The following is a 24,010-nucleotide window of genomic DNA, read 5'->3' on the forward strand; positions in this document are numbered from 1 at the left end:
AGAGAATAATTATAACCATTGTCTTACCAACTTATCAAATGTTTTCTAGTTTTTAAAAACTATCCTTATCCTTTTATCCTTACAAAAACTACCCTTATCCTTATATTTATCATAAGAAGCAGTAAAAATCTGAAGTGTGTACTATACACTAGGCATTGTACTAAAGAACCTCTGTGACATGCTATGATCACTGATAAAGATACTGTCTCCTGATACACTCTTCAAAGCTGAAGCCTTAGGTGTCAAAGCTGCCTTATAACTCTCTTGGCATGAGCCATGAAGTCCTTGTTTTGATAATGATTATCTTCTTTCTGGATCGTATTTTCCATTTTGATCCAACTGATACTGCTTTAGGTACTGTCTTGTTCTGAAACACTTTGGATGTATTAATAGGATCCTACTCAAATTAACTCAAATAACTGAGGCTAGGGAAGAACTTACCATAAGAGAAATATCCAGAAAATTCAGAGAAATGTTGAACACCTAGGCGGCAGGAAGGGCAAAAACTAAGACCACTGTCCTAAGCAACTAAGACGAGGTCCTCGGCAGTGGGAGGTCACAAACTCCAGTGCACCACAAGACAAATTCAGATTACTGAGAGAGAGCTCCCATTGGCTCATCCCAGTTTGTGCCTTTGTTCCTTTGGGTCACTTGTCCGTCCTTCATCCAGCTTACTGTCGGGGAGTAAGGGAACCATGGGACGATATGACACCTTAGACTGCCCCTTCTAACAGCTGCGGGCAGGAACAGCCTAGAATGTACCTGGTGGTGTACCCCCATCTCTTCATTCTTGAGAATTCTGATACCTCGATGCTCCATTTGTGTGGAACTGGGATAACCTACATTTACCACTGGCTATGATAATGCAAGGGGGTCTCCAGTGAATTCCTCAAATTCTACCCGTATTTATTCCAACCAGTGTCACGAAAACTTTTTCTCCTGTGAAGGAACCTGGAATGATCAGATGGTTATCACGGTTTCCATTTCGGTGGACTGTGATTGAATCCCTTGGTGGAATTGTTCTTCCCTTGGATGTCAGATTCCTCATATTTATAGGACCCAAAGCTGTAGGGATAATATAGAATTTTTTTTTTTAAGAAATTGAGAAGAGCCTTTTTGAAATGTGTTGCCTGACAATCAAAATTTATATTTATGCCACTAAAGCTAACACTGAATAAACATGAAAATAAAGCTAAGAAGTTGCATGGATGACTGAAATTCAAAAACGTAATTTCAATCATTAGTTTTCAACTTGTCCCAATGAATCTAGAATTGTCAATAAGTAAAGCCTTTCTCAAAAACTCTTCAAAGTTGATAAGACTTTGGTGGTCAGTCAATCAAAGGAATCTCTTTTGTTAAATCTTTGATTAACATCTATCCTCAGCCTATTTCCAAAAGTTATTGTTATCTTCCTAGGATAGGTAAAATATTTGAAATATTTTTGTAACTTCAATTTTCTGGCTTTAGTTGTTTTTCTTAATCTGGAGGATTTGGACCAAGTCAGTCATCAGTCCTTTCAGTATTTAAGGTCAACTGTCTAATCTCAAGGAGAAGGCAATGGCACCCCACTCCAGTACCGTTGCCTGGAAAATCCCATGGATGGAGGAGCCTGGTTCCATGGGGTCGATAAGAGTTGGACACGACTGAGCGACTTCACTTTCACTTTTCACTTCCATGCATTGGAGAAGGAAATGGCAACGCACTCCAGTGTTCTTGCCTGGAGAATCCCAGGGACAGGGGGAGCCTGGTGGGCTGCCGTCTCTGGGGTCACACAGAGTTGGACACGACTGAAGCGACTTAGCAGCAGCAGCATGTGTACTAAATACTGAAAAGTAAAAAATAGCACTGATACTCAAAATGACATTTAAATCTTTATTGATATCATTGTTTATGAACTAATCGAACTACATATTCTTTCAAACTGTATCCTTACAACTTAAAGCCAAGAACTTTTCTCAGTATTAAAACTTCCAAAAAGGGTTGAGTTACCTATAAACATCAGGCACGATTCTAAGTTCTGAATCAAAAAATTCTTTTAATGCAATTAATATTAATGTTTTTCAAAACATTAAATGGAAAACTTCCAGTTTCCATCTATTTTTCAAATAAAAGCCACAAGAAATTAATTACTATGTTATACAACTTGCTTATATCAAGTTATGAAGAAAAGCATCGTGTCAATTGCTAGGACCTCAAATTAATACATTTAGGTTCTGTATAGTTTGATTTACTCTTTGTTGTAAAACTGCTAACTTGAAATAAGGACTCTGTATAGACACCATATTTTGAAATCATATAGCTAATATATCCATAATATTTTATGATAGTAGTATCACATTCATTTGTTAGAAATTATTCACAGGTCCTAAATACTAGATGATTGGAATGTCACACTAAGGAAATTACCCTTATTATTCTAATTATATAAATATCTAATAATTATATCTCAGAAATAAAAAGATATTCTTTAATATTGACCGAATACTTACTACATTTTGTAATTAAATTTCTACTGGCTTTCTTTATTTTAGCTAACCTAATATAATCTAATAATCAGTTTTTCTTTTTTACAACAAAGCAAGCATTTAGTTTCTCTTGTGATAAATCCCAAACTTTTTTTTTTAGTTGTCTTTAGAAAGAGAAGAATAGTTTGATACAAGAACACAAGAAATGCTTTTAACAGTTGTTATTATCTTGTCATTGGGAATCGATGACTAAGCTTCAAAAAACAATAACAGGGATGAAAAGATACAGAGAGAGAATTCCATAAAATAACATTAAAAAAAAAAAAAAGGCAAAAACCCACTCTAGTAGTCTTGCCTGGAAAATTCCATGGACAGAGGAGTCTGGTAGGCTACAGTCCCTGGGATGGCAAAAGCTGGACGTGACTCAGCATGCACACACTGAACTGCACTGCACTGCACTAAGGTATGGTAATAGGTAACTGAACTGCAAGCAGATATTGTAGTGGATTAACACACTTGAAAAACAGGGCAACCATATATCAAAAACATTCAACAGACTCACAAAAACCAAAAAGAAGAGAACATAAGCACACAGAAATGAAACTCATCAAACTACAAAAGGAAAAACAAAAATTAAAAAAAAAGGAACAAAGAAGAAACAAAAAGTTACTGGAAAACAAGGTTTACAAAGGCAATAAATACACACCTATCAGTAATTCCCTTAAATGTCAATGGATTAAATGCTCCAATTGAAAGATGCAGAGTGGTTGATAGGATAAGAAAACAAGAGCCTACAATATGCTGCCTGCAAATGACCAGCCTGGGGCGAAGGACACACATAAATTTAAAGTAAGGGGATGGAAAAAGATATTTCTTGCAAACGGAGATGACAAGAAATTGGAGGTAGCAATACTCGTTTCAGACAAAATACACTTTAAAAGAAATGTCATAAAGATAGATAAAGAAGGACATCATATGAGGATTAAAAAAAAAATCTGGATCCACATTGAGTTTACAGACTAAAGAGTTAATATTATTCCAAAATGCCTTCATGTTTTAAAAAATCAATACTCTATTACACTGTATATATGAAGGCTCATTGAACTATTCTCTCTACTTTTGTGTGACTGAAAATGCCCATAATATAAAATAAGAAAAAAGGTTCTGTCAACAGCAAATGAACAGAAATGTTCCTTGGACTAATAATCCTATAAATTCAATACTGCAGAAGCTTAGTATCTGGAAGAAATTTCAGTAAACTGTCACAACGTCAAGCAACAAACTAACATTTTTGTTGTTATAATTTCTTTTCACTGCCTCTAATATTTTATGTATTTTAAAAGTATTCTATTCTTGCTTTAGTCTTACTGCGTTTGCTCTTGGGAAATAGAATAAAAAGCAGAAAAGATCCTATTAAAAAAAAAAAGGCAAAGCAAAAAATAGCACACAAACATTTGGCATAGATTATAACCAGCTTATAAAACTCAGCAGATCTGAGTTTTATAAGCTATAAACCATTTTGACACTGATTAAGCTGACAACACATATTAGCTGCCTTGTCTACTATATTGGTTGACCATTAAAAATATTAATTAGATTGTCACCTACCTGGAGTCAAGATTTTTCAAGAATTAGTTCATTCTTTCTTTGTAGCTTAGGCTTATTGATCATAGAACACTTTATAACTGTTAATGTTTTCTTTTACGATGTTGGCATCATGGCAAATTACAATCTTGAAATGCTTTTTTAAAAATTACTGATTTGAACACAATGCTTCCTAATAAAATTTTGGCAAAATTGAAAACTTTAAAGTTATCTCCAACATATGTAACCTTGTTTGCTTATTTTTGTTTAAATTAAAAACTTGGACCACATAAAGTTTGTTAAATATGGAAGGTTTAAAAAAAATCGGTTTAATTTTATTTGAGAGAATCTCTTTTCAAAAATTATCTATTATTTGTATATCTACAATGCATAGTATGATGGTACACAGTACTTTTGATAACCCCTAACTATTATGAACTATCCAATTAGAAGTTTTAAAAGGATGAACATTTGAATCTTCTAGTTCCGTATTTCTCTGATAAAACGTGAAAAAAAATGTACTTTCTAGCCATGTCTTAAAAATTAACTAACTGCTTAATTTGTTCTGTTTGCAATGATTGTCTCCTTAACAACATCTTTTTACTTTTGAATTCTTTGGGGAAAATAGGAACTATTGGCATAAGCACTTTTTGACCACAAGAAAGAAGGCTGGAAATCTTGTTGCTGACATTGATATCTGATATGGGAGGGTGAGGGTTCACATTTAAGGGTGGAAGGAATCCTGGTCTGGTTTGTGTAACTGTTGTGATCTAAAGGGAAAGCTCCTGAACCACGCCTTTCTAAACGGGCATGAGTTCTCCTGCTCAGGGGACCTGGGGGGATATTCTCCAACAATTCTTTGGACCCTGATAACAAGGAAGAAGATGGCGAGAGAATCTTTTTTTTTCCTATAAATGCTTTGCCATCGTCTGAAGCTGCAGGGGTAAGACCAGCTGAGAGCTGGGAATCAGAGCTGTAGTGATTTGCTCCTGAGTTTCTTTTTTGAACTATACTTCTTAGGGTGGAAGCAAATATTGTCTGGTTAGAGTCTGGCTCCTGATCCACTGGGATGTCAATGCATTGCTGATTTCCTTCTGAAAAAAATGATTGATGATTTACTTCGTCAAATGACATCTTTCTTGAGCTGGCCTGATCGAAGGCTCTTAGCAAATGCGCAGTGTCTTTTACATCAATACTTTGGTGCCTAGTAATGAATCGCTTGGAAAGTGCCAGCCGGTTGGCTTTGTAAGATAATTCTTCCTCTGGAGTAATATCCTGAAGCTCCTCTTGTAAGGAGGCCACTCTGTGCATTAATAAGGGAGGACTCCTGATCCAGTGAGGAGCCTGAGGGAGCTTGGGCCCATTAGGGGTCAGACCAGGCTTCCTCACAGGGGAGCCTCGATCCCCAGTATCATCACTGCTTCCTGCAGGCTCCAGATCTTTAAAGCCAAAAAGTGTCGTTTCAGTTTCAGAAGAATGTGAAAGTGGTGGTGAGGCTGTTTTTAAGTCTATTTCTGAAGGAGTGGCACAGGTGGCTGGAGTATGACACCCATCCATACCCCCAGGAGGCATATTTAAGTACTGTTTGGTGGTGTGCCTGCCAGAGGGCGATTTTGCTGTTGTTATGATAATGACCTCTTTCCCCTTTGCCTTGCAAGCACTAAGGAGAACTTTCAGGGTCTCTCTATCTTCTGAATTTATAGCATAAACCAGGGCCGAGGAACTAGAATGATCTTGCAAGCTGAGGTCAGCCCCGCTCTTTAGGAGCAACGAAACAACTTCAGGACCAGCTTTTTCTAAGCAAGCATGCATTAAGGCAGTTTTCCCAGATTTGTCCTGTATGTTGGGATCAGCATTGTTTTCTAACAGGTATTTAACCATTTTGGCTTTACTGACACTCTGGTGATCAACATGTTTGGTCTTACAAGCAATCATTAAAGGTGTTTCCCCACGGTCATTGCTCTCATTGATGTAAGCGCCGCCTTCCAACAAGAGTCTTGTAAGGCGAAGCCGGCTCTGATGGACCGCTTTAATTAGGGAATTTCCATCACTGGAAATTTCTACACATTCATCCATCTTCAAAAGTCAGAATCAATACCTGGTTATCAAAGAAGATGAAGAACAAAAGATTAGTTGGAATCAATGTCCCAATTTATATTCATGTTGTTAGTCACAATTTCTGAAATATGTCTAGAGAAAGAAGACATAAATAAGATTGTTCTTTAATAAATACAGAGCAAAATAGTGAACTGCAAAATTAAAAATAATTTTAGAATAGTAACAACCTTTAGGGCATTCAAACTAAAATTTACTTTTAAAATCTTCCTTGAATATTTATGACATAACACTAGCCTGATATTTCTCTAAATCCCACATTAACTAAATAATCATCATCTTATTTTCTACTTGGAAAAAATATTTTAAAAATAATATTAGAATGCAAATTTAAGCAAAAAAGCCAAATTTCTGTGTAACTGCAACTGAATCAACTAAAATAGAGCATGTTTATGATAGCTTAATATAAAATACTTCTTAGTATTAAATTACTTAAACATGCTTTTCAATTAAATAATATAATTAAGATCTAGATTTCCAATTTGAGGGGCATTTTGATGTTTCTTTTAAAGGATGAAAAATATCTGGACTACAAGATGTTAAAAGAACTGATGTGTCTGACACTGAGATAGGAATGATGAGCATGTGATTATGCATTTTTCTTGATTCCATTATTTAAATCATATACTAACTAGGTTACAGGGTTGCTGCTGCTGCTGCTGCTGCTAAGTCGCTTTAGTCGTGTCCGACTCTGTGTGACCCCAGAGACGGCAGCCCACCAGGCTCTCCTGTCCCTGGGATTCTCCAGGCAAGAACACTGGAGTGGGTTGCCATTTCCTTCTCCAATGCATGAAAGTGAAAAGTGAAAGTGAAGCCGCTGAGTCGTGTCCGACTCTCCGTGACCCCATGGACTGCAGCCTACCAGGCTCCTCCGTCCATGGGATTTGCCAGGCAAGAGTACTGGAGTGGGGTGCCATTGCATTCTCCGAGGTTACAGGGTTAGCAATGTGCTATTGGGTTGAATTTTGACAGCTGCTCCAAAGGCGTTTTCTAAGCTAAAAACAAATGAAGACATGTAGACTTCATAAACATTTTATTGTTATCATTAAAATGGAAAATGATTTATGTTTAATTTATTTAAATCATTTAGATTCAAACTCACTCAACAGATAATTTCATTAGGTGGTAAGAATTATATCTTTATCGAGAGCCAAGGAAATGTTAGTTTTATAACAGTCCTTGGAGCTAGGGATAAAAAGCAAATAAAAGTTTATGTAATATTTAAGTCTATTTCATTTAACTTGGTAGCTTTGATAAATTGAGAAGGGTTATTTATTTTAGTCATTTACTTTTAAGATTAAGAATATTGGACATGAATTTCTATTGGATAGTAGAATAGATAATAAATATGACTTCTTAAAAGAAAGAAGAGATGAAGAGAGCAGAAAGAAAGTGAAGAAAAAAGGGATCGACATGTATACAGAAATTAATTCAGTGATAAACAGCTATAAACTCTTAATATTGTGATGGGCTCTGAGCTATAATGGTACAGGCCCCAGCCCTGAGGAGCTTATATAGCTGTTTGGAATAAGCAGCTGGTTATGGGTTAAAATCATGAGCACACACAGACTTTAATAGTGTGAGGATGGAATGGGGGCTTCACAGAGACCAGTCATTTGAGCTAAGCCTTGATGACTGTGAAAGAGTTTGGCAGGCAGAAAAAGGGGGAACAGAGAAGTAGAGACCACTCCTGTGCAAAGACATGAAGACTTTATTTAGCACAGTTATTTAATCACAGATCAGGCTTTATACCAATACCATAATCAACTTTAGGAAAATACTTTAGCAGATGATTATGTTTAGGGTGATACGGGCAGAACAAACACAGCTAATTTTTAACCCTGCCTGAAACCCCCTGAAAGTAAAGATTTTTTTTTCCAGAAAGACATAAACTCACAACGATAGCGGGCAAAGGACAGAAGATGACAGCAGCATTTTGGAAGCCAGAAAGCAAACGAGCCAGTGGTAACTGACTCAGCCAACCTGAAAAGGCTGTGCCTCGAGTCATCGTGGCAGAGTTGAGAGCTACCCCACGTACACCACAGAATCCTCGAAAGAGGCAGCAGTTGGAGGCTCTAGAACTAGCTAGTGAGCAAGTGGAGAGTACAGCCCTCCTAGAGGGTTAGGAGAACGACGTGAGAGAGGCAGTTAGATCCCTGGGACTTGCTCCGAGAAGTGTGGTGGGCCTACGTTGGGCCACCAGCAGCAGCACCACCTGAAACTTGTTAAATGTGCAAAATCTCAGGCTCCGACCCCAGACCTACTGAATCAGAGCCTATGGTTCAGCTAGATCCCCAGGTGACTTGCATGCACAGTAAAGTTTGAGAAACACTTCGCCACTCCAAGCCAGGGAGACAGAAGACTGTCATCTCCCACCTCAAAAGATGTCCAGTTTATTCTCCACAAATGGTGGAAACAGAGAATCTCTGGACTGAGAGACACTGGGTATATCTGAGGACAAGAAAACAGGAGAATAAGTGACTGTATGCTTCTTGTTTAGTCACTAAGTCATGTCCGACTCTTCTATGACCTCATGGAGTGTGGCCTGCCAGGCTTATCTGTCCATGGGATTTCTCAGGCAAGAATACTGGAACAGGTTGCCATTTCCTTCTCCAAGCTGCTACTGCTGCTGCTGCTAAGTCGCTTCAGTCGTGTCCGACTCTGTGTGACCCCATAGACAGCAGCCCACCAGGCTCCGCCGTCCCTAGGATTCTCCAGGCAAGAATACTGGAGTGGGTTGCCATTTCCTTCTCCAATGCATGAAAGTGAAAAGTGAAAGTTAAGTTGCTCCATCTTCCCAATTCAGGTACAGAACCCTTGCAAACCCACATCTCCTGCACTGCAAGCAGATTCTTTACCACTGCGCCACAACAATGATGGTATGCTTACTGACCATCAGTATGAAAGGACTCACAGCATCGCCCCCTACTCAGCTTCAAGAAGGACGGCAGCCATATCTTTATTCCGCAGAAGAAAACAGAATAGGCTTCTCTCAAGAATGGGACCTACTAAGGAGAAAATACCTACAGTACTGATCACAGGGATTCCTCAACATGCCACTCAAATCATCCCACAGAGGGGTATAAACGTCCCACGTGTGCTCAAAGCTTCACATTAGCTTTTTAACCCAAGCCCTTTAATCATGAGCATGCAAACAAAAAAGCCTCTTATATTCAAGGTAGAGCCCAGAACAAATAGAAAATGTAACCTGGAGAAATCCAGAAAATGAAAGCTTCCAAAACTCATTATCCTCTAATGGATAAGAAGATATTGTAACCAAGAAACAAGGATATGAGTCTATTAAAAAGAATTTTCAGAGACCATAAAAAGCTCTCAAAAGATAAAAACATGATACAAACTGCAAAAGTCAATAGAAGGGTTGAATAATAATGTTGATAAAATCCCTAACACAGTCAAGCAAAAAGAATAGAAAGAAAAAAAAAAAACGAGAAAATTAGAGGACTAGATCAGGAAATCTGTGATCCAACAGAAGTTCCTGCTAGAGAAAATAGTGGGGGTGGAGGAATGGGTGAGCAGGAGAGGAAATGATGAATAAGATCAAGAAAATTTTCTAGATGTGAGGGACTCAAGTTCTTGAATTGAAAGGGCTCAATTAGAACACAGCACAGTGGATGAAGACAGATGCTGACCATGGCACATTGTTATAAATTTCCGGAACACTGAGAAAAGGGAAGATGCCACAAGTTTGGAGGCAAGTAAGGGGAGTGGAATGGATAAGTCACCTAGTAGAGGATCAAGAATTACAATGGATTCAGATATATCAACAACAATAATGAGAGACAAAAGAGGGATATCTTTTTTTTTTTAATCTGAAGGATAAATGATTCCCAGGTTAGAATTCTCTACTAGCTAAACCATTAGTCAATAATTGGGAATCACTTTCAATTGAATCCCAATTCACTTTCAAGAATCTACTGAAGAATATCATCTATCAAGATGAAATGGTGGAACAAGAAAGAAGAAACGAGATCTGGAGATCATCAGAGAAGCAACAATAATCCCCAGGAAGATGGTGAGATGCCAGGATAATGAATGTGCACAGGCATCCTCTTTGAGACTATGCTGCCATTTTACCATCTTGTTAACTGAGGACCAAATGCCCAGGTGAGCCTGACCTCAGTTCTTTAACCGGCTTGCTTTTTCCTCACCGTATCTCTGCTCTCCCCTCCATCCTCTGCTTTCTGGGGCAACCAATGACACTCATTTCAGCCCTGCTCAAATGTTCTGCTTTGACCTGCTCTGAGATCTGGGGATAAGTCATGGGTGTGTGTGTGTGTGTGTGTGTGTGTGTGTGTGTGTTAGTTGCTCAGTCATGTCCGACTCTTTGAGACCCTATGGACTATAGCCTGCCAGGCTCCCCTGTCCATGGAATTCTCCAAGCAAGAATACTGGAGTGGGTAGCCATTCCCTTCTCTAGGGTATCTTCCTGACCCAGGGATCAAACCTGGGTCTCCTGCACCACAGGCAGATTCTTTACTGTGTGAGCCACCAGAAAGCCCTGAGCTTAGGAGGAGACTCAAAACCCATTGCCTTTGGATATCCAGTATCTGGTCGACACTGTAGCCTGCCAGAGGCCCTGTCATGGTAAATCCATGTTTCCCAGGATTCACTCAAGACCTTGCCCAGAAGGGCTCTCGTAAACACTCAGGGATGCTGAGCTGAACTGAGATCCAGAGATTGTTCAACATATCTTCTCCTGAGAACTTTTGCCATATTTTGGCAATACTGATCTTCCTTTATTCAACTAATTTGTGCTTGCTACCCAGTTTACCAAAAAATTAATGGTCTACTTAAGGATTATATACAAGTGGGAAACTGAGGAAAAAAGAAGCAAAGGGAATGATCTACACAAAAGTCAAGACCACGTGACCTCTTGGTGGGGATCAGGAGAATAACACACTTTGGGAGGGACATGGAGAGGTTTTTAAGATTCACCTGATGTTCTGTCTCTCAACCTGGATGGTGTGTATATAGGTATCCGTTTTATTTTTATTCTTCAAATAGTATATACTTCATATGCTCCTCTATACAACACTACTATTCTCTATTGTAAAATGGGACATATATACAAAAAAGAACATAATATTTATGTAAGAATGTCTTATAATTAAAATTTATAAAGAGCCATATTAGGTCTCAGTTTTCACAACATAAATCACTTTTTGTGGTGTTTTCAATAGTATTTACGCCTAGACTTTCAACTAGTCAGCTTCTATAAGCAGTATTCAAAAGGATATACTTATTCATTTCCACTTCAGTTTCATTAATGATGTTAAGCAAAGAACAACTACTCAATATATATAGAACAACTATAAATACAATGAAAGTAATACATAAAATATATTATTTTAGTCCTCTGTGCAACCTTCTAAAAGAGCTATTCCACAGCCAGACGTACCTGCAACCTAGGAATTTATGGTTGGCTGACAGATTGAGGCCCAAATCAGAGGTCTATTCAGAATGTGAAACATCTGAAAAGAGCTCACATGAGACAGTGATCACAAAAAAAACCCTTCTTTTAGCGTTTTTCATATACAAATGGGTTTAATAAAGCAAAGAGCCTTATAGAAATGAGCTGGAACATAATCTAAAATATAAAAACTACTCTGTAACTGTCATTCAAGAAGAGGTAATAGTATCAATCATGTAAAAACACCTCTGACCAAAAGTAGCATTTGAGAGAGATATTCAAATGAGAACCAGTTGCCAGATACCAGATTTCAGTATTAAATATAGTTTCTACTATTGGAGCCAAAGCACTTTTTTTTTTTTTTTAAGTTTTAAAAGAAATCTTTTGGAACAACATTCAAATTTTTTCACCTATCCTCACGTACAGACCTTTCTTCACAGTGCTAAACCTGGCCACTTCCTGCCATAACTTTCCCTCCCACAGGGAAAGTTTCTCTCTCACTGGGAGGAGAAGGGGAGCTGGCTGGGATGGCTAAGCCGGGCAGTGGTTCCGCCGTGGTCCCGTGGAAAGAGAAGATGCTGTGAGCTCCAGGGCTTCAGAGAAGCTGGGAAGTGGCACCACTAGCTGGCTGCAGCTAGCAAGGATGTCCACCATGCGGCTGTAGGCAGACCCCGCCCCTGAGTACTGCCGGCTGTCAGAACAACAAGGCTTAACTTGCTCATTATAAAGACTTCTAAGCTACTGGATCATCGAAAAAGCAAGAGAGTTCCAGAAAAACATCTATTTCTGCTTTATTGACTATGCCAAAGCCCTTGACTGTGTGGATCACAATAAACTGTGGAAAATTCTTCAAGAGATGGGAATACCAGACCACCTGACATGCCTCTTGAGAAACCTATATGCAGGTCAGGAAGCAACAGTTAGAACTGGACATGGAACAACAGACTGGTTCCAGATAGGAAAAGGAGTACATCAAGGCTGTATATTGTCACCCTGCTTAACTTATATGCAGAGTACATCATAAGAAACGCTGGGCTGGAAGAAGCACAAGCTGGAATCAAGATTGCTGGGAGAAATATGAATAACCTCAGATATGCAGATGACACCACCCTTATTAGGCAGAAAGTGAAGAGGAACTAAAAAGTCTCTTGATGAAAGTGAAAGAGGAGAGTGAAAAAGTTGGCTTACAGATCAACATTCAGAAAATGAAGATCATGGCATCTGGTCCCATCACTTCATAGGAAATAGATGGGGAAACAGTGGAAACAGTGTTAGACTTTATTTTTTTGGGCTCCAAAATCACTGCAGATGGTGACTTCAGCCATGAAACTAAAAGATGCTTACTCCTTGGAAGGAAGGTTATGACCAACCTGCTGCTGCTGCTAAGTCGCTTCAGTTGTGTCCGACTCTGTGCGACCCCATAGACGGCAGCCCACCAGGCCCCGCCGTCCCTGGGATTCTCCAGGCAAGAACACTGGAGTGGGTTGCCATTTCCTCCTCCAATGCATGAAAGTGAAAAGTGAAAGTGAAGTTGCTCAGCCATGTCCAACTCTTCGAGACCCCATGGACTGCAGCTTACCAGGCTCCTCCATCCATGGGATTTGCCAGGCAAGAGTACTGCAGTGGGTTGCCATTAAAGCAGAGACATTACTTTGCCAACAAAGGTCCATCTAGTCAAGGCTATGGTTTTTCCAGTGGTCAGGTATGGATGTGAGAGTTGGACTGTGAAGAAAGCTGAGCGCCGAAGAATTGATGCTTTTGAACTGTGGTGTTGGAGAAGACTCCTGAGAGTCCCTTGGACTGCAAGGAGATCCAACCAGTCCATTCTAAAGGAGATCAGTCCTGGGTGTTCTTTGGAAGGAATGATGCTAAAGCTGAAACTCCAGTACTTTGGCCACCTCATGCAAAGAGTTGACTCATTGGAAAAGACTCTGATGCTGGGAGGGATTGGGGGCAGGAGGAGAAGGAGACGACAGAGGATGAGATGGCTGGATGGCATCACTGACTCGATGGACGTGAGTCTGAGTGAACTCCCGGGAGTTGGTGATGGACAGGGAGGCCTGGCGTGCTGGGATTCACGGGGTCTCGAAGAGTGGGACACGACTGAGTGACTGAGCTGAACTGAACTGAAGCTACTGGACTCATCACTTTTAAAAAAAATTCTTAATTTTGTATTGGGGTATTTTGTATTGCCGACTAATAATGTTGTGATAGTTCCAGGTGAACAACGAGAAAGGACTCGGCCATACATATACATGTATCCATTCTCCCCCAAACCCCCTCCCATCCAGGCTACCACATAACACTGAGCAGAGTTCCTTGTGCTGCACAGTAGGTCCTTTTGGTTATCCATTTTAAATGTCAGATGCTCACTTTTTAAACTGCTTACACTTGATAGAGAAATTTTGAAATTGTTTAAACATTAAATTTTTCAGAAAAAAATGTCACCACATACTTTATTCTCCATGTGTATATATATATTTTGTTTCCTAGTGTCTCATCTTGTAATCAGCACTTTATTGGAATAATCCCCTTGTCTTCATGCCTTCACCTTCTTTCAGTCTGTTCTCTTCTCTCACCTCATCCATTTGCACATCAAAAATGCTGATATTGAAGTTTGACTAATTTACTTTTCGAAGAGGTGAAGCCCCACCTGGGATGAAGACCACTTCTCTAGCCTACAGTGATCCTAGTTCAGAAATGTTCCTGCCTCACGTCTCTTCCTTTGAAACATCCTCACCGAGGGCAGCTAGTGAGAGTACAGTATTCACATTGAGTCAGGCTCTGTTATAATCTAGCTTATAAATGATCCCCCAGTTCAGTTACACCTTCCAAATAGATTGTTCAACTGGAGAAAATCTGAAGGTCAGGTAGACCCAGACTTCCACCCTGACTCTCCTAGTTTCTAGCTGTGTGCCCTGGTCAAATATCTCAGCCTCTCAGAGTCTTGGGTTCCCCGTTGGTGGAAGACAATCATAAAACATTCATCCCCTGGGGGCTGGTGATGAAATCAGACAACATCTGGAAAGAGACTTTCCTGTGTGCCTTCCTACTCACTGTGTTCTTCTTTTTAAAGTTTTTATCTCAGAATTTAGCCATCTTTTATTTTTATCATGTCTCTAAAGCGAAAAGTGAAAATGTCACTCAGTTGTGTCTGACTCTTTGCAATCCCATGGACTGTAGCCCACCAGGATCCTCTGTCCACAGGGACTCTCCAGGCAAGAATACTGGAGTGGGTTGCCATTTCCTTCTCCAGGGGATCTTCCCGACCCAAGGATCTAACCCAGGTCTCCTGTATTGCAGGCAGATTCTTTACCAACTAAGCCACTGGGGAAGCCCACCATGTCTCTAACTCACAGGCTATTTAAATAACATAAAAAATTTAAAATGTTGTTTTTCTAGAATCTGTAAATAATGTTTGTAAACATAAATGGAACCTAATAAGTGAACTATGGAATAAGATACCCCTTTAAGGGCATTTTCCTTATAATTTCCAAATACAATAATTTCAGCATTAAAGATATGAGTAATATAAGATATTAATTATTAAACAGCTGGATAAATTGCTTTTATTTTAAAATTAAATTGTCTTTAACAAGGCTCATGATTCATCATGGCATATTTACTCTAGTCTTTTACCGCCTCTCTCAATCTTCTCCAGGGGATCTTCCCAACCCAGTGATTGAACCCAGGTTTCCTGCATTGCAGGCATATTCTCCACCACCTGAGTCACCAGGATGGTCTCCATCTCCCAAGGCCCTTCTAAAATTACAGTTTATTTTTTTTAAAGATATCTATTCTGAAGAACAAAGAAAACTGAAAGAGGGTAATATCAGATGATCAATTTCAAACATGCTGAGGAGGCAGAGGTGGGGGTGGCATGGTTAACTGCGTTAACATAGAAGAAGCTACATCGTGAAGCCCCCTAGGGAGATGGCCCCAGCGAGAAGGGAGCCAGTTTACTGGCAGGACCCCGGAAGCTTAGGACATGGAGGTTCCAAATGACACAGAAATTGGCAATGAGGCACAGGGTTGAACATGACAGGATGGCTGGATAGAACAACTGGACCCCCAGAACTTTACGCCACCCCAAGTAGACGACCACTCTCCTAGGCAAGAAATGAAGATTTGTTCTTTAAACAGACTGATCAGGGAGGCTCCAGCCTTGGAAGCCACATGCTGAAAACGGAAGAAACTGAGAGTCTATAGGCTACATGGTGCAATTCCCAGCTCGCTGCCCTGACACCAGGGTACTGGGAGGTAGGAAAAATAAGTAAAAGGCACTGGATCTCAGAATTATGAGCCCTATTAAAAAATCTCTATAGATAAATGAAGCAATTCAAATCATAACCACATTCGCCCCTCCAGACACCCACTCTAAATGGAAATAGAAAGTTACCTGAAAATGTTATTCAAAATTTCATACTTCACTTATGTCTTTTCTCTCCTTGGATGAGTTTTCTGTCAGCCAGCTGTCAGTTCCTACTAAAGGAAATCAAAGCTATTCAGAGCGACATAAATACCAATAATTTGTTCCACACATCTCTCCCATTTGGAGTCTAGTTTTTTAATTCCCTGTTAAGGAAGACATCCCCACAGTGTTTGTGCAGTTAATCATGTTTCACTGATTATAATCTGTAAAGTGTTAGGAGTGGATTCTACGCAGGGCAATCCTGTGTGTGTGCATTTTCGCACACACACACGCACTCACGCACACAGGACGCAGCCTGCCCTGCAAAGACTGTTGAGCTGTGGCATTTACCTGGTCTGCCCCATTCTGTGCTGAGGTCTGTCCCATTGATGTGGCTGAGGGGGGAAAGGTCAGAGAACTCCCAGAGTCACTTCTCTTACCCTCCTGCTCGCCAGGACTTGATAGATGTTCCCATGTTCCTTCTCCTATGTCTCCTTGTTTCTTAGATACCAGCTTCCCCCACTTTATCCCCACGTTAGGAATGGGGAAACAGAGGAAAGTAGAGTTCTGTTTTGAGTACCTGATTTGTGTGATATCTATGGACTTCTCCAGTGGCTCAGTGGTACAGAATCTGCTTGTAAGGCAGGAGACGCGGGGTGGGGGTTCGATCCCTGGGTCAGGAAGATCCCCTGGAGGAGGGAATGGCAGCTCACTCCAAGGGTTCTTGCCTGGAGAATCCTCATGGACAGAGGAACCTGGCGGGTTATGGACCATAGGGTCACAAAGAGTCGGGCACAACCAAAGTGACTGAGCGCGCACAACTTGACACCACCAGAGGGGCCGAGGTGCCTTAGAAGCCATCGTGGAGATAATAGGCTGGGTCTTTCCTGTGGCATTTTTCTCCCCAAGCCACTCCTAGTTTTCCTGTCATTCAGGAAGAAATTTTACTTTCCTTTGAGCCTCTTAGTCCACCTCCAAACAGGATCTATGCTTCCTCTCTAAAAGTTATTAATATTTATCTGGCCATGGTGAGGAAGAGCAGCAAGGGGCTGGGGGGGGGGGGGGGAGGGGGGGATGGGGGGGTGGGGGGGGTGGAAATTAACAAATGAGTTTCAAGCTGGAAACCCAGTCCCTCACCTTTGCCCCAGGTTACTCTGTCTTTGTGCTGCCTGCAGGAGACCAGAGCATGCTCGGAGGGGGCAGCAGGCAGTGTGTCAAAGCCTGGGGCTCTGTCTCCTCCCAAGTTACCAGCCCTGGAGAAGCTGTTCCTTTGAGCCTCTGTTTCCGCATTCCTAAAGTGGGGATAATTTTTACTGACGATGACTGTGAGGATTTTAGAAGATCCTTATATATTTGCCACTTAGGAATTCAATCATGACAGTTTCTAAACATGCATCACTAAATGTGAGTGCTCTGGGCTAAGGGTCTGAGAATGGGGGCTAAGGTGCCTATAACCAACAGGTCTTCCACCTACTATGGGCCTAACATGGAGAGCTTGCTAATTAGATCCCAGGCTCCACTCCCCATAAGGGGTGCTTCTTGTGCACACTTGGAAAAAATCTGCGACAAACTCGTCCCCCAGTCCCACTTCCTATTAGCTATCAGTCCCTGCCCGAGGCTCCCCCATCAGACTGTCTCCAATCATTTCACCTCCAGGGCATCTGAGGCTTAGCTCTGCTGCAGGAGCCAAGGGCAGAGACAACTGCCCTGCCTCAGAGTGGGCAAAGAGAGCCCACAGGTCTAGAGAAGAGTACAGCCTTGAGTTACAGCAGCCGACGTACTGGAGATCTCCTGCCCTACCCTTCCCAGACAGGTCTGAGAAAGTCCAGACTTGCAGTGGGAGGCCCAGGCCAGGATGTGGAGGCCAGATGCACCTGGAACGAAGCAAGCCTGCTTGCCACCAGCAAAAGACCTGTCTCCTTCCCTATGTAAAGGAAGGGACAAAGCCAGCACAAAAGATGCCACTGAGATTGTCCCAGGGAACGTCATGACTTGCCCAGGTAAAGTGTTCTCTGGCACCGGGCTCAAAAGAAATATTTAGAAACGACCCAAGCTGGTAAGGTTTGCTGTCTTTCCCAAGCGTACCCCCAAAGGGCTGGTTACTTCTACTTACTGCAGGCGACCCCAGGTTTGTGGTGCTGGGCCCTGGGGAAGCTGCACCCCCACAGTCCTCTGCAGAACCCGCACCCCTCCAACCCCGCCTTCCCAGCACACACACATAAAGACATGCAAACCTATACCTTCAAGTCTCAGGGAACCAAGGTGATGGGATTTCCAGGCTGCCGAGGATTCTGGAGGCGTCTTCACAGTCCTCGCGGCCTCCGGAACGGAGTTGTTGCCTCAGTTTTTCCCGAGAGCGGGGAGGGAGCGAGCCCGAGGAGCTGTCGGAGAAGGGCACAGGAAGGTGACTGGGGCGACAGCGTCGGGACACCGATGGGGGCGGGGTGCGCGTTTCGTCGCCTCTGCTCCGAGCCAGGGCACAGCTGGCAGGCTGAGGCGATGGCCATCCACGAGAAGGGGTTCTGACCAGAGTCGCTGCAGAGCGGTCCCCGCACCGCCCGCCCGGGGGACACGGCCCTCCTTTTGGGAAATAGCACGCCCGAGAGGAGAAGCCATTGACCCTCTGCTGGGGGCAGGCGCACCTCTGGACCCCGGTTCTCCGACAAGGGGCCTGGGGTCCTGGTGCCAAAGCTGTATGGCCCCAGTAGGCTCCGGGGGCCCGGCTGCCGGCCCCTGTGTGACTCGCATTTGTGAAGACAGTGACTGCAAACGGCTCCGCAGCCCCAGCTAACCCGCGCCCCGCGCCCGGCCCGCACCTCCCACAGCCAGGCGGCCGCAGGCACCTGCGGAGACGCGCCCAAGTCCGCCCCTCCGACCCGCGCGCTCTGGCAGTCGAGCGCGCGCCGTTCCCGCTGCGGCGCCGACCCGCGCCCGCGAGGCCCCTGCCCGAATCCTCTCAGATATCCTGTGGCCGCCGGCTGCCCTCATCACCTCCCCATCGCTGCAAGGCCGAGAAGGACGCGAAACTCGCTCGCCCGCGGGGTCCGAGCCCGCGCCGCCGCAGAGCCCCAGCCAAGAACGGGCGGGGACTGCGGGAGGCGCGAGTGTTGGTTCCGCGGAGCGCGCCCGGCTCGGCGGGGCAGTCTCTGGAAAGGACCCGACACTCCGGCGGCCCTCGGTGGGCTCCAGGGCTCCGCAGTGTCAGGGCGCAGGAGATGCCGTCTCCCAGGGCCCAAGTATACCCGGTGGGGCGCACGGAGGCCCTGGGCCGGGGCTGCGCACTCCGCGCCCTCCTCCCGGCAGCCGACACGCAAACCAAAGTTTTCCTAACTGCAGCCCGCACAGCCGGCGCCGCACACTGACCTGCGACGCGCTGTCTAGTCGGCGGGGCGCCTCCCGCCTTCCCGGTTCCGCTCCGACCCTTCGCGCCGGTGGACCCAGGGCGCCGTCCGAGCTGGGATGTTGACTCCGCTGGCTGCACCGCCGCTCGAGTCGCAGATCCTGGTAGGTGCAGCTCTGTCCCCGCCCCCGCTCGGCGGAGAGATGCGGGCAGCGGACCGGGAGCTGCGAAGCGGAGCGGGGGCCGGGAGGCGCGCACCTCGCCAGAAGCCCGGGCTGCGCCTCGTTTCCGCTGGGAGTGACGCGCGGGTTCGGGGCTGTGCTGCAGGTGGGGGCGGCGGGGCCAAAGTCTGTTTCGGCCCCGGGGACCGAAGTGTGGCCTCTGAAGCCCCGCCTTTTGTCCCCTCGAGTATCCGCCACCCGCTATCCTCACACCCCAACCCGGCCACAGCGCTTTGGCTACAGCGATCTGGCCCAGAACAGGGGCGGCAGGGTTTTTTCCAGTGCAGGGCGTCGGTCACCCCTACATAACTGCTCTTGGTTCCCCCTGTCCATGTCTGCGTCCCTCCTTCTAGTTCTTATCCACACGGCTGGTCCACGCGTCCGTCCCCCACGGGTCTCTCGTCCCCTTTCCCGTCCCTGTCCTCTGTTTTGGTAAAGCCAGAATCTCACTTCAGGTTGAGGCATTCGTGGGAGCAGCTGTTCTTTCGTTTTTGTGAGTTTATAACTTGATTCTAGTATTATCAAAACATTAATACATATTAATTGACTTATATTTTACATGTGAAACTCCTCTATGGAATTAAAAAGAGACGAATTTTAAGCAATGATTTGAATTCATTTATCAGGAATCATCTGGTGGAGAAAGGACCGTGACTGTCTTTTATGGTTGTTCAGATGACGTCAGTTAAAAATAATTTGTAGTTTAGAGTCCTTAAAGGGGGAAAGTAGATTTAACTCTGAGAGGATTATTTAGAAAAATAATCTGCTAAAATTGGCCCCTTAGTAAGTATATGTTAAGTTCATAGGTTATTTTAACCTAGAGTTGAGCTCTATGGAGCTGGAGCCCTAGGTTTGGATTGTCCGTTGCCGCATCCATTTGTTTGTGGAAATCAGAGGTCACAGGAAGCGATTGGGTAAATTTGCATGAAGGCACAGGTCTCCTTTCCCCCATTAAAAAAGTTTTTATTAGTGTATAGTAGATACTTGGGAAAAGACCCTGATGCTGAGAAAGATTAAAGGCAGGAGGAGAAGGGGACAACAGAGGATGAGATGGTTGGATGGCATCACCAAGTCCATGGACATGAGTTTGAGCAAGCTCCTGGGGCTGGTGATGGACAAGGGAAGCCTGGTCTGCTGCTTCCATGGGGTCAGGAAGAGTCAGGCACCACTGAGGGACTGACCTGAACTGAACTAAACTGATAGTAAATATTTAATAGATATGCTTTTCACAGTTTCAATGATTTTACTTATACTAACACATCATTAACACCCAGAGACAGACGATTACCAGTTCTCCAGAAGACTGTCTCTTTTTTCTCTCTTCTAGGGGGCAGGGTAGTGGCTTCAACCAGCATAGATTGCTTTGGCTTATATTTACACTTTGTAGCAATTGAATCATGAAGAATATACTGTTCTGGCTTCTCTCTCTTAAAACTATGTTGAGGAGGTGCATACTATCTATAGATTTAGCTTGTTCATACTTTTATTTATTTATTCATTTTTGACAAGCAGTGCAAGTGAAGAGTCTTAACCACTGGACTGCCAGGGACGTCCCTAGCTTGTTCCTTCCTTTTGCTGTATAGTATTCCATTGTGTGAATGTCCCTCAGTTCACTCATCTTATTACTGATACACATTGGGGTAATTATTCAGATAATGCTGCTAGGAATGTTATAGCAGATGTCTTTGGTGAACATATATACACATTTCTGGTTGGGTATGTACCTAGGAGTGGAATTGTGAGTCATAAATAGGCATATGTTCAGCTTCTGTAAATATTGCCAAATAGCTTTTCAAAGTAAATGATCTAATTTTCACTCCTATCTTATTAGTTTCTTATTGCTGCAGGGGTTCCCAACCTCCAGGATCTAATGCCTGATGATCTGAGGTGGAGCTGATGAAATAGAAATAAAGTGCACAGGAAATTTAATGTGCTTGGAATCGTCCCCAAACTATTCTCCTCAACCCAGTGCTTGGAAAGATTGTCTTCCAGAAAACCGGTCCCTGGTGCCAAAAAGATTGGGGAGCACTGCTGTAAGAGCTAATCCACTTCCTTGCCTTTTCCTCTTTCTAGAGGCCGCCTGCATTCCTTGGCTGGTGGTCACTTACTCCCTTCATATCTCAGTTTCTCCCTCAACTCTGCTTCCATTGTCACACAGCTTTGTCTTCCTCTGCTTCCTTCTGTCCTCTTGCTTCACTTTCAGAAAGACTTTTGTGACACTACTGGGCCCACTCAGATAATTCAGAATAATCCCTCATGTCAAGATCCTTAGTTTAATCACATCTTGCAAAGTTCCTTTTGTAACATATTCATATATTTCAGGGACTAGGATGTGCACCTCTTTGGGAAAGGTATTTTTCAGCCTACTCTACCTGTCATCAGGGTATTGGGACAGATGGAGAGAGGCTGGACTAGGGGAAAGAAGGACAGTGAAGCCTTGAAAGAAGGACACTTCACACCTCCCTTCACCTTGGGAGGATTGGTGCTGTTGACTTGGGTACTGTGCCAGGGCTTGTAAGCAGGAGAGGGAGGCTGATGCTAGAACATCACAATCCTGGACCACCAACATGTCTGAGACAAGAGGCTTTCATACAAGGAATGAGAGTGCAGGTCAATAGGCCCAATAGTCTGGGCCTGGGTACCTCGCTGAGTGAAAGGTTGGGGAAGGCTGACTCTCCTCTGTGGGATCTGGGAACAAGAAGATAACAATGGAGAATTGATTATATTTTGCACTGTGGTCACGATCTTGTCAGTGGACAGTGCCCCCAGCCCATGCCATATCCCTGTCCATCCTCCAAGCCATGCAGACTGACCTGTTTTGGGGCTGATGGTGGAACTGTAGGGACTGACTTCCCATAGTAGGTCAGGTGAGGTGAGGATGAGATGGGGTGAAGAAGAGTCTGTTCATCTAGGCAAGCATGCCCTGCCTTCACTGTAACTTGAATATTAAAAGGTGAAGACTTTAACAGTCAAGGCTTGAGGATGAGAACATATAGTTTCTATCTACTCCTGGTCTCATTTTAGTTCAGCAAGTGCAACTTGAAGGAAATAGGACAGACGTTATAATCTCCACTTTACTGATGAGACCAGCAGGGCTCTGAGAGGCCCTCTAATTTACTCAAGGAGCCTCAGGAATGGAACCAAGAACAGAATGAGTCTTGCAGTTCTTCTGTTGTCCTTGGTGCTCCTCCACGTCCCTGCCGTGTGAGATTCACTGAGATCCCGAGGTGATGAGAGCCGAGAGGCAGAACTGACCCAAGGTGTGCAAACCAAATTAAACACATCGTATTTTGTGGGTGATAAAATGGGATGATCTGGAATATGAAACGTGTTATCTTCATGGTTTTATACCCTTAATAATATGTTTTGATGGGGTTTTAGGAACAAGTAAAAGTAAATGCCTGTGTTTGATAAGCATCTTGATCCAAAATCCTTCCAACTATTTTCTGCCTCCCAGAAATAAGCTGAACACCTTCGTCTACTGATGGAACCCCTCCAGTTCTCCTCAAAATAGTGGTTTATAATTCACTTACTATCTATTTAATTCAGATCTCAAGACAGAGGGAGATGTGTGGTTATTCTTCCATTTTGAGTTAAAAATCCCATGGTCATCATCATCCTACTCATCATCATTATTCATAACTATTTCCTTTCTTGAACAGTGTTTTTCCCCTGGACTTCTTGTCTTCCTTTCCACCACGCTCCTCTCCCCTTAAGCTTTTCTGTCTTGGCTGCTTACTTAAGTTGTTCCAAGCGCTCAAGGATAGTGTCAAGTCTTTGATATCTCCTTTTACTTCACTCTTTTCAAATTTTAATTGACTGCTTTCTGCTTGCTGTCCCCCTAGGATTCTGTGATTCTCCTGGATGGTCCTATATCTTTCTTTTTCTTAACTTACTTCCTCTATTTGTTGGTACATATCTCCAATAAGTTCCTAGAAATTATATATGGAAGGTAAATTTTTGAGTCCTTGCATATCTGAAAATGTCTTTATTCTACCTGAACACTTGTTTGATAATTTTTCTTGGTATAAAAATTCCAAGTTGAAAATGATTGTTCTTCAAAAGTCTGAAAGCATTCTGTCTTCTAGTTCCCAGAGTTATTGAGAGAAAATTTGAAGCCATTCTGATTTGTGATCTTTCAGTGGCGATGTTTTCTTCCCTCTCTCTTTACAAACATGCAGCATTTACCCCCCTTTTTTTCTTACAGTGGTTTAAATTTCACTATTGTTTGCCTAATCTGTGTCTGTTAATATTTTTATGTAATATTTTAGGCACTTAGTAAGCCCTTTACCTGGGCTTCCTAGGTGGTGCTAGTGGTAAAGAACCCACCCGCCAATGTAGGTAGATGTAAGAGAAGTGGGTTCCATCCTTGGTTTGGGAAGATTCCTTTGGAGGAGGGCATGGCAACCCACTCCAGTATTATTTCCTGGAGAAACCCATGGA

General features: G+C 43.1%; 1 protein-coding gene and 1 long non-coding RNA gene across 2 annotated transcripts in view; one reads left to right on the plus strand and one right to left on the minus strand.

Annotated features, from left to right (window-relative positions):
- Nucleotides 1-1,859: 1,859 nt before the first annotated feature.
- Nucleotides 1,860-19,445, minus strand: ANKRD34B (ankyrin repeat domain 34B). The gene is given in 5 exon segments (NM_001207060.1): nt 1,860-4,808; nt 4,810-6,147; nt 15,995-16,080; nt 18,247-18,387; nt 19,370-19,445. Coding segments are annotated over 2 exon segments (1,539 nt in total). The 5' UTR covers nt 6,126-6,147; nt 15,995-16,080; nt 18,247-18,387; nt 19,370-19,445; the 3' UTR covers nt 1,860-4,585.
- The window catches only part of LOC112447482 (uncharacterized), a 38,629-nt gene continuing 34,043 nt past the window's right edge, over nt 19,425-24,010 (plus strand). The window contains exon 1 of the long non-coding RNA XR_003035704.2: nt 19,425-19,510. This is a non-coding gene — a long non-coding RNA (uncharacterized lncRNA). The remainder of the gene's footprint in view (nt 19,511-24,010) is intronic.

This window comes from Bos taurus, chromosome 7 (genome assembly GCF_002263795.3).
Source record: "Bos taurus isolate L1 Dominette 01449 registration number 42190680 breed Hereford chromosome 7, ARS-UCD2.0, whole genome shotgun sequence".
Classification (NCBI taxonomy): Eukaryota; Metazoa; Chordata; class Mammalia; order Artiodactyla; family Bovidae; genus Bos; species Bos taurus.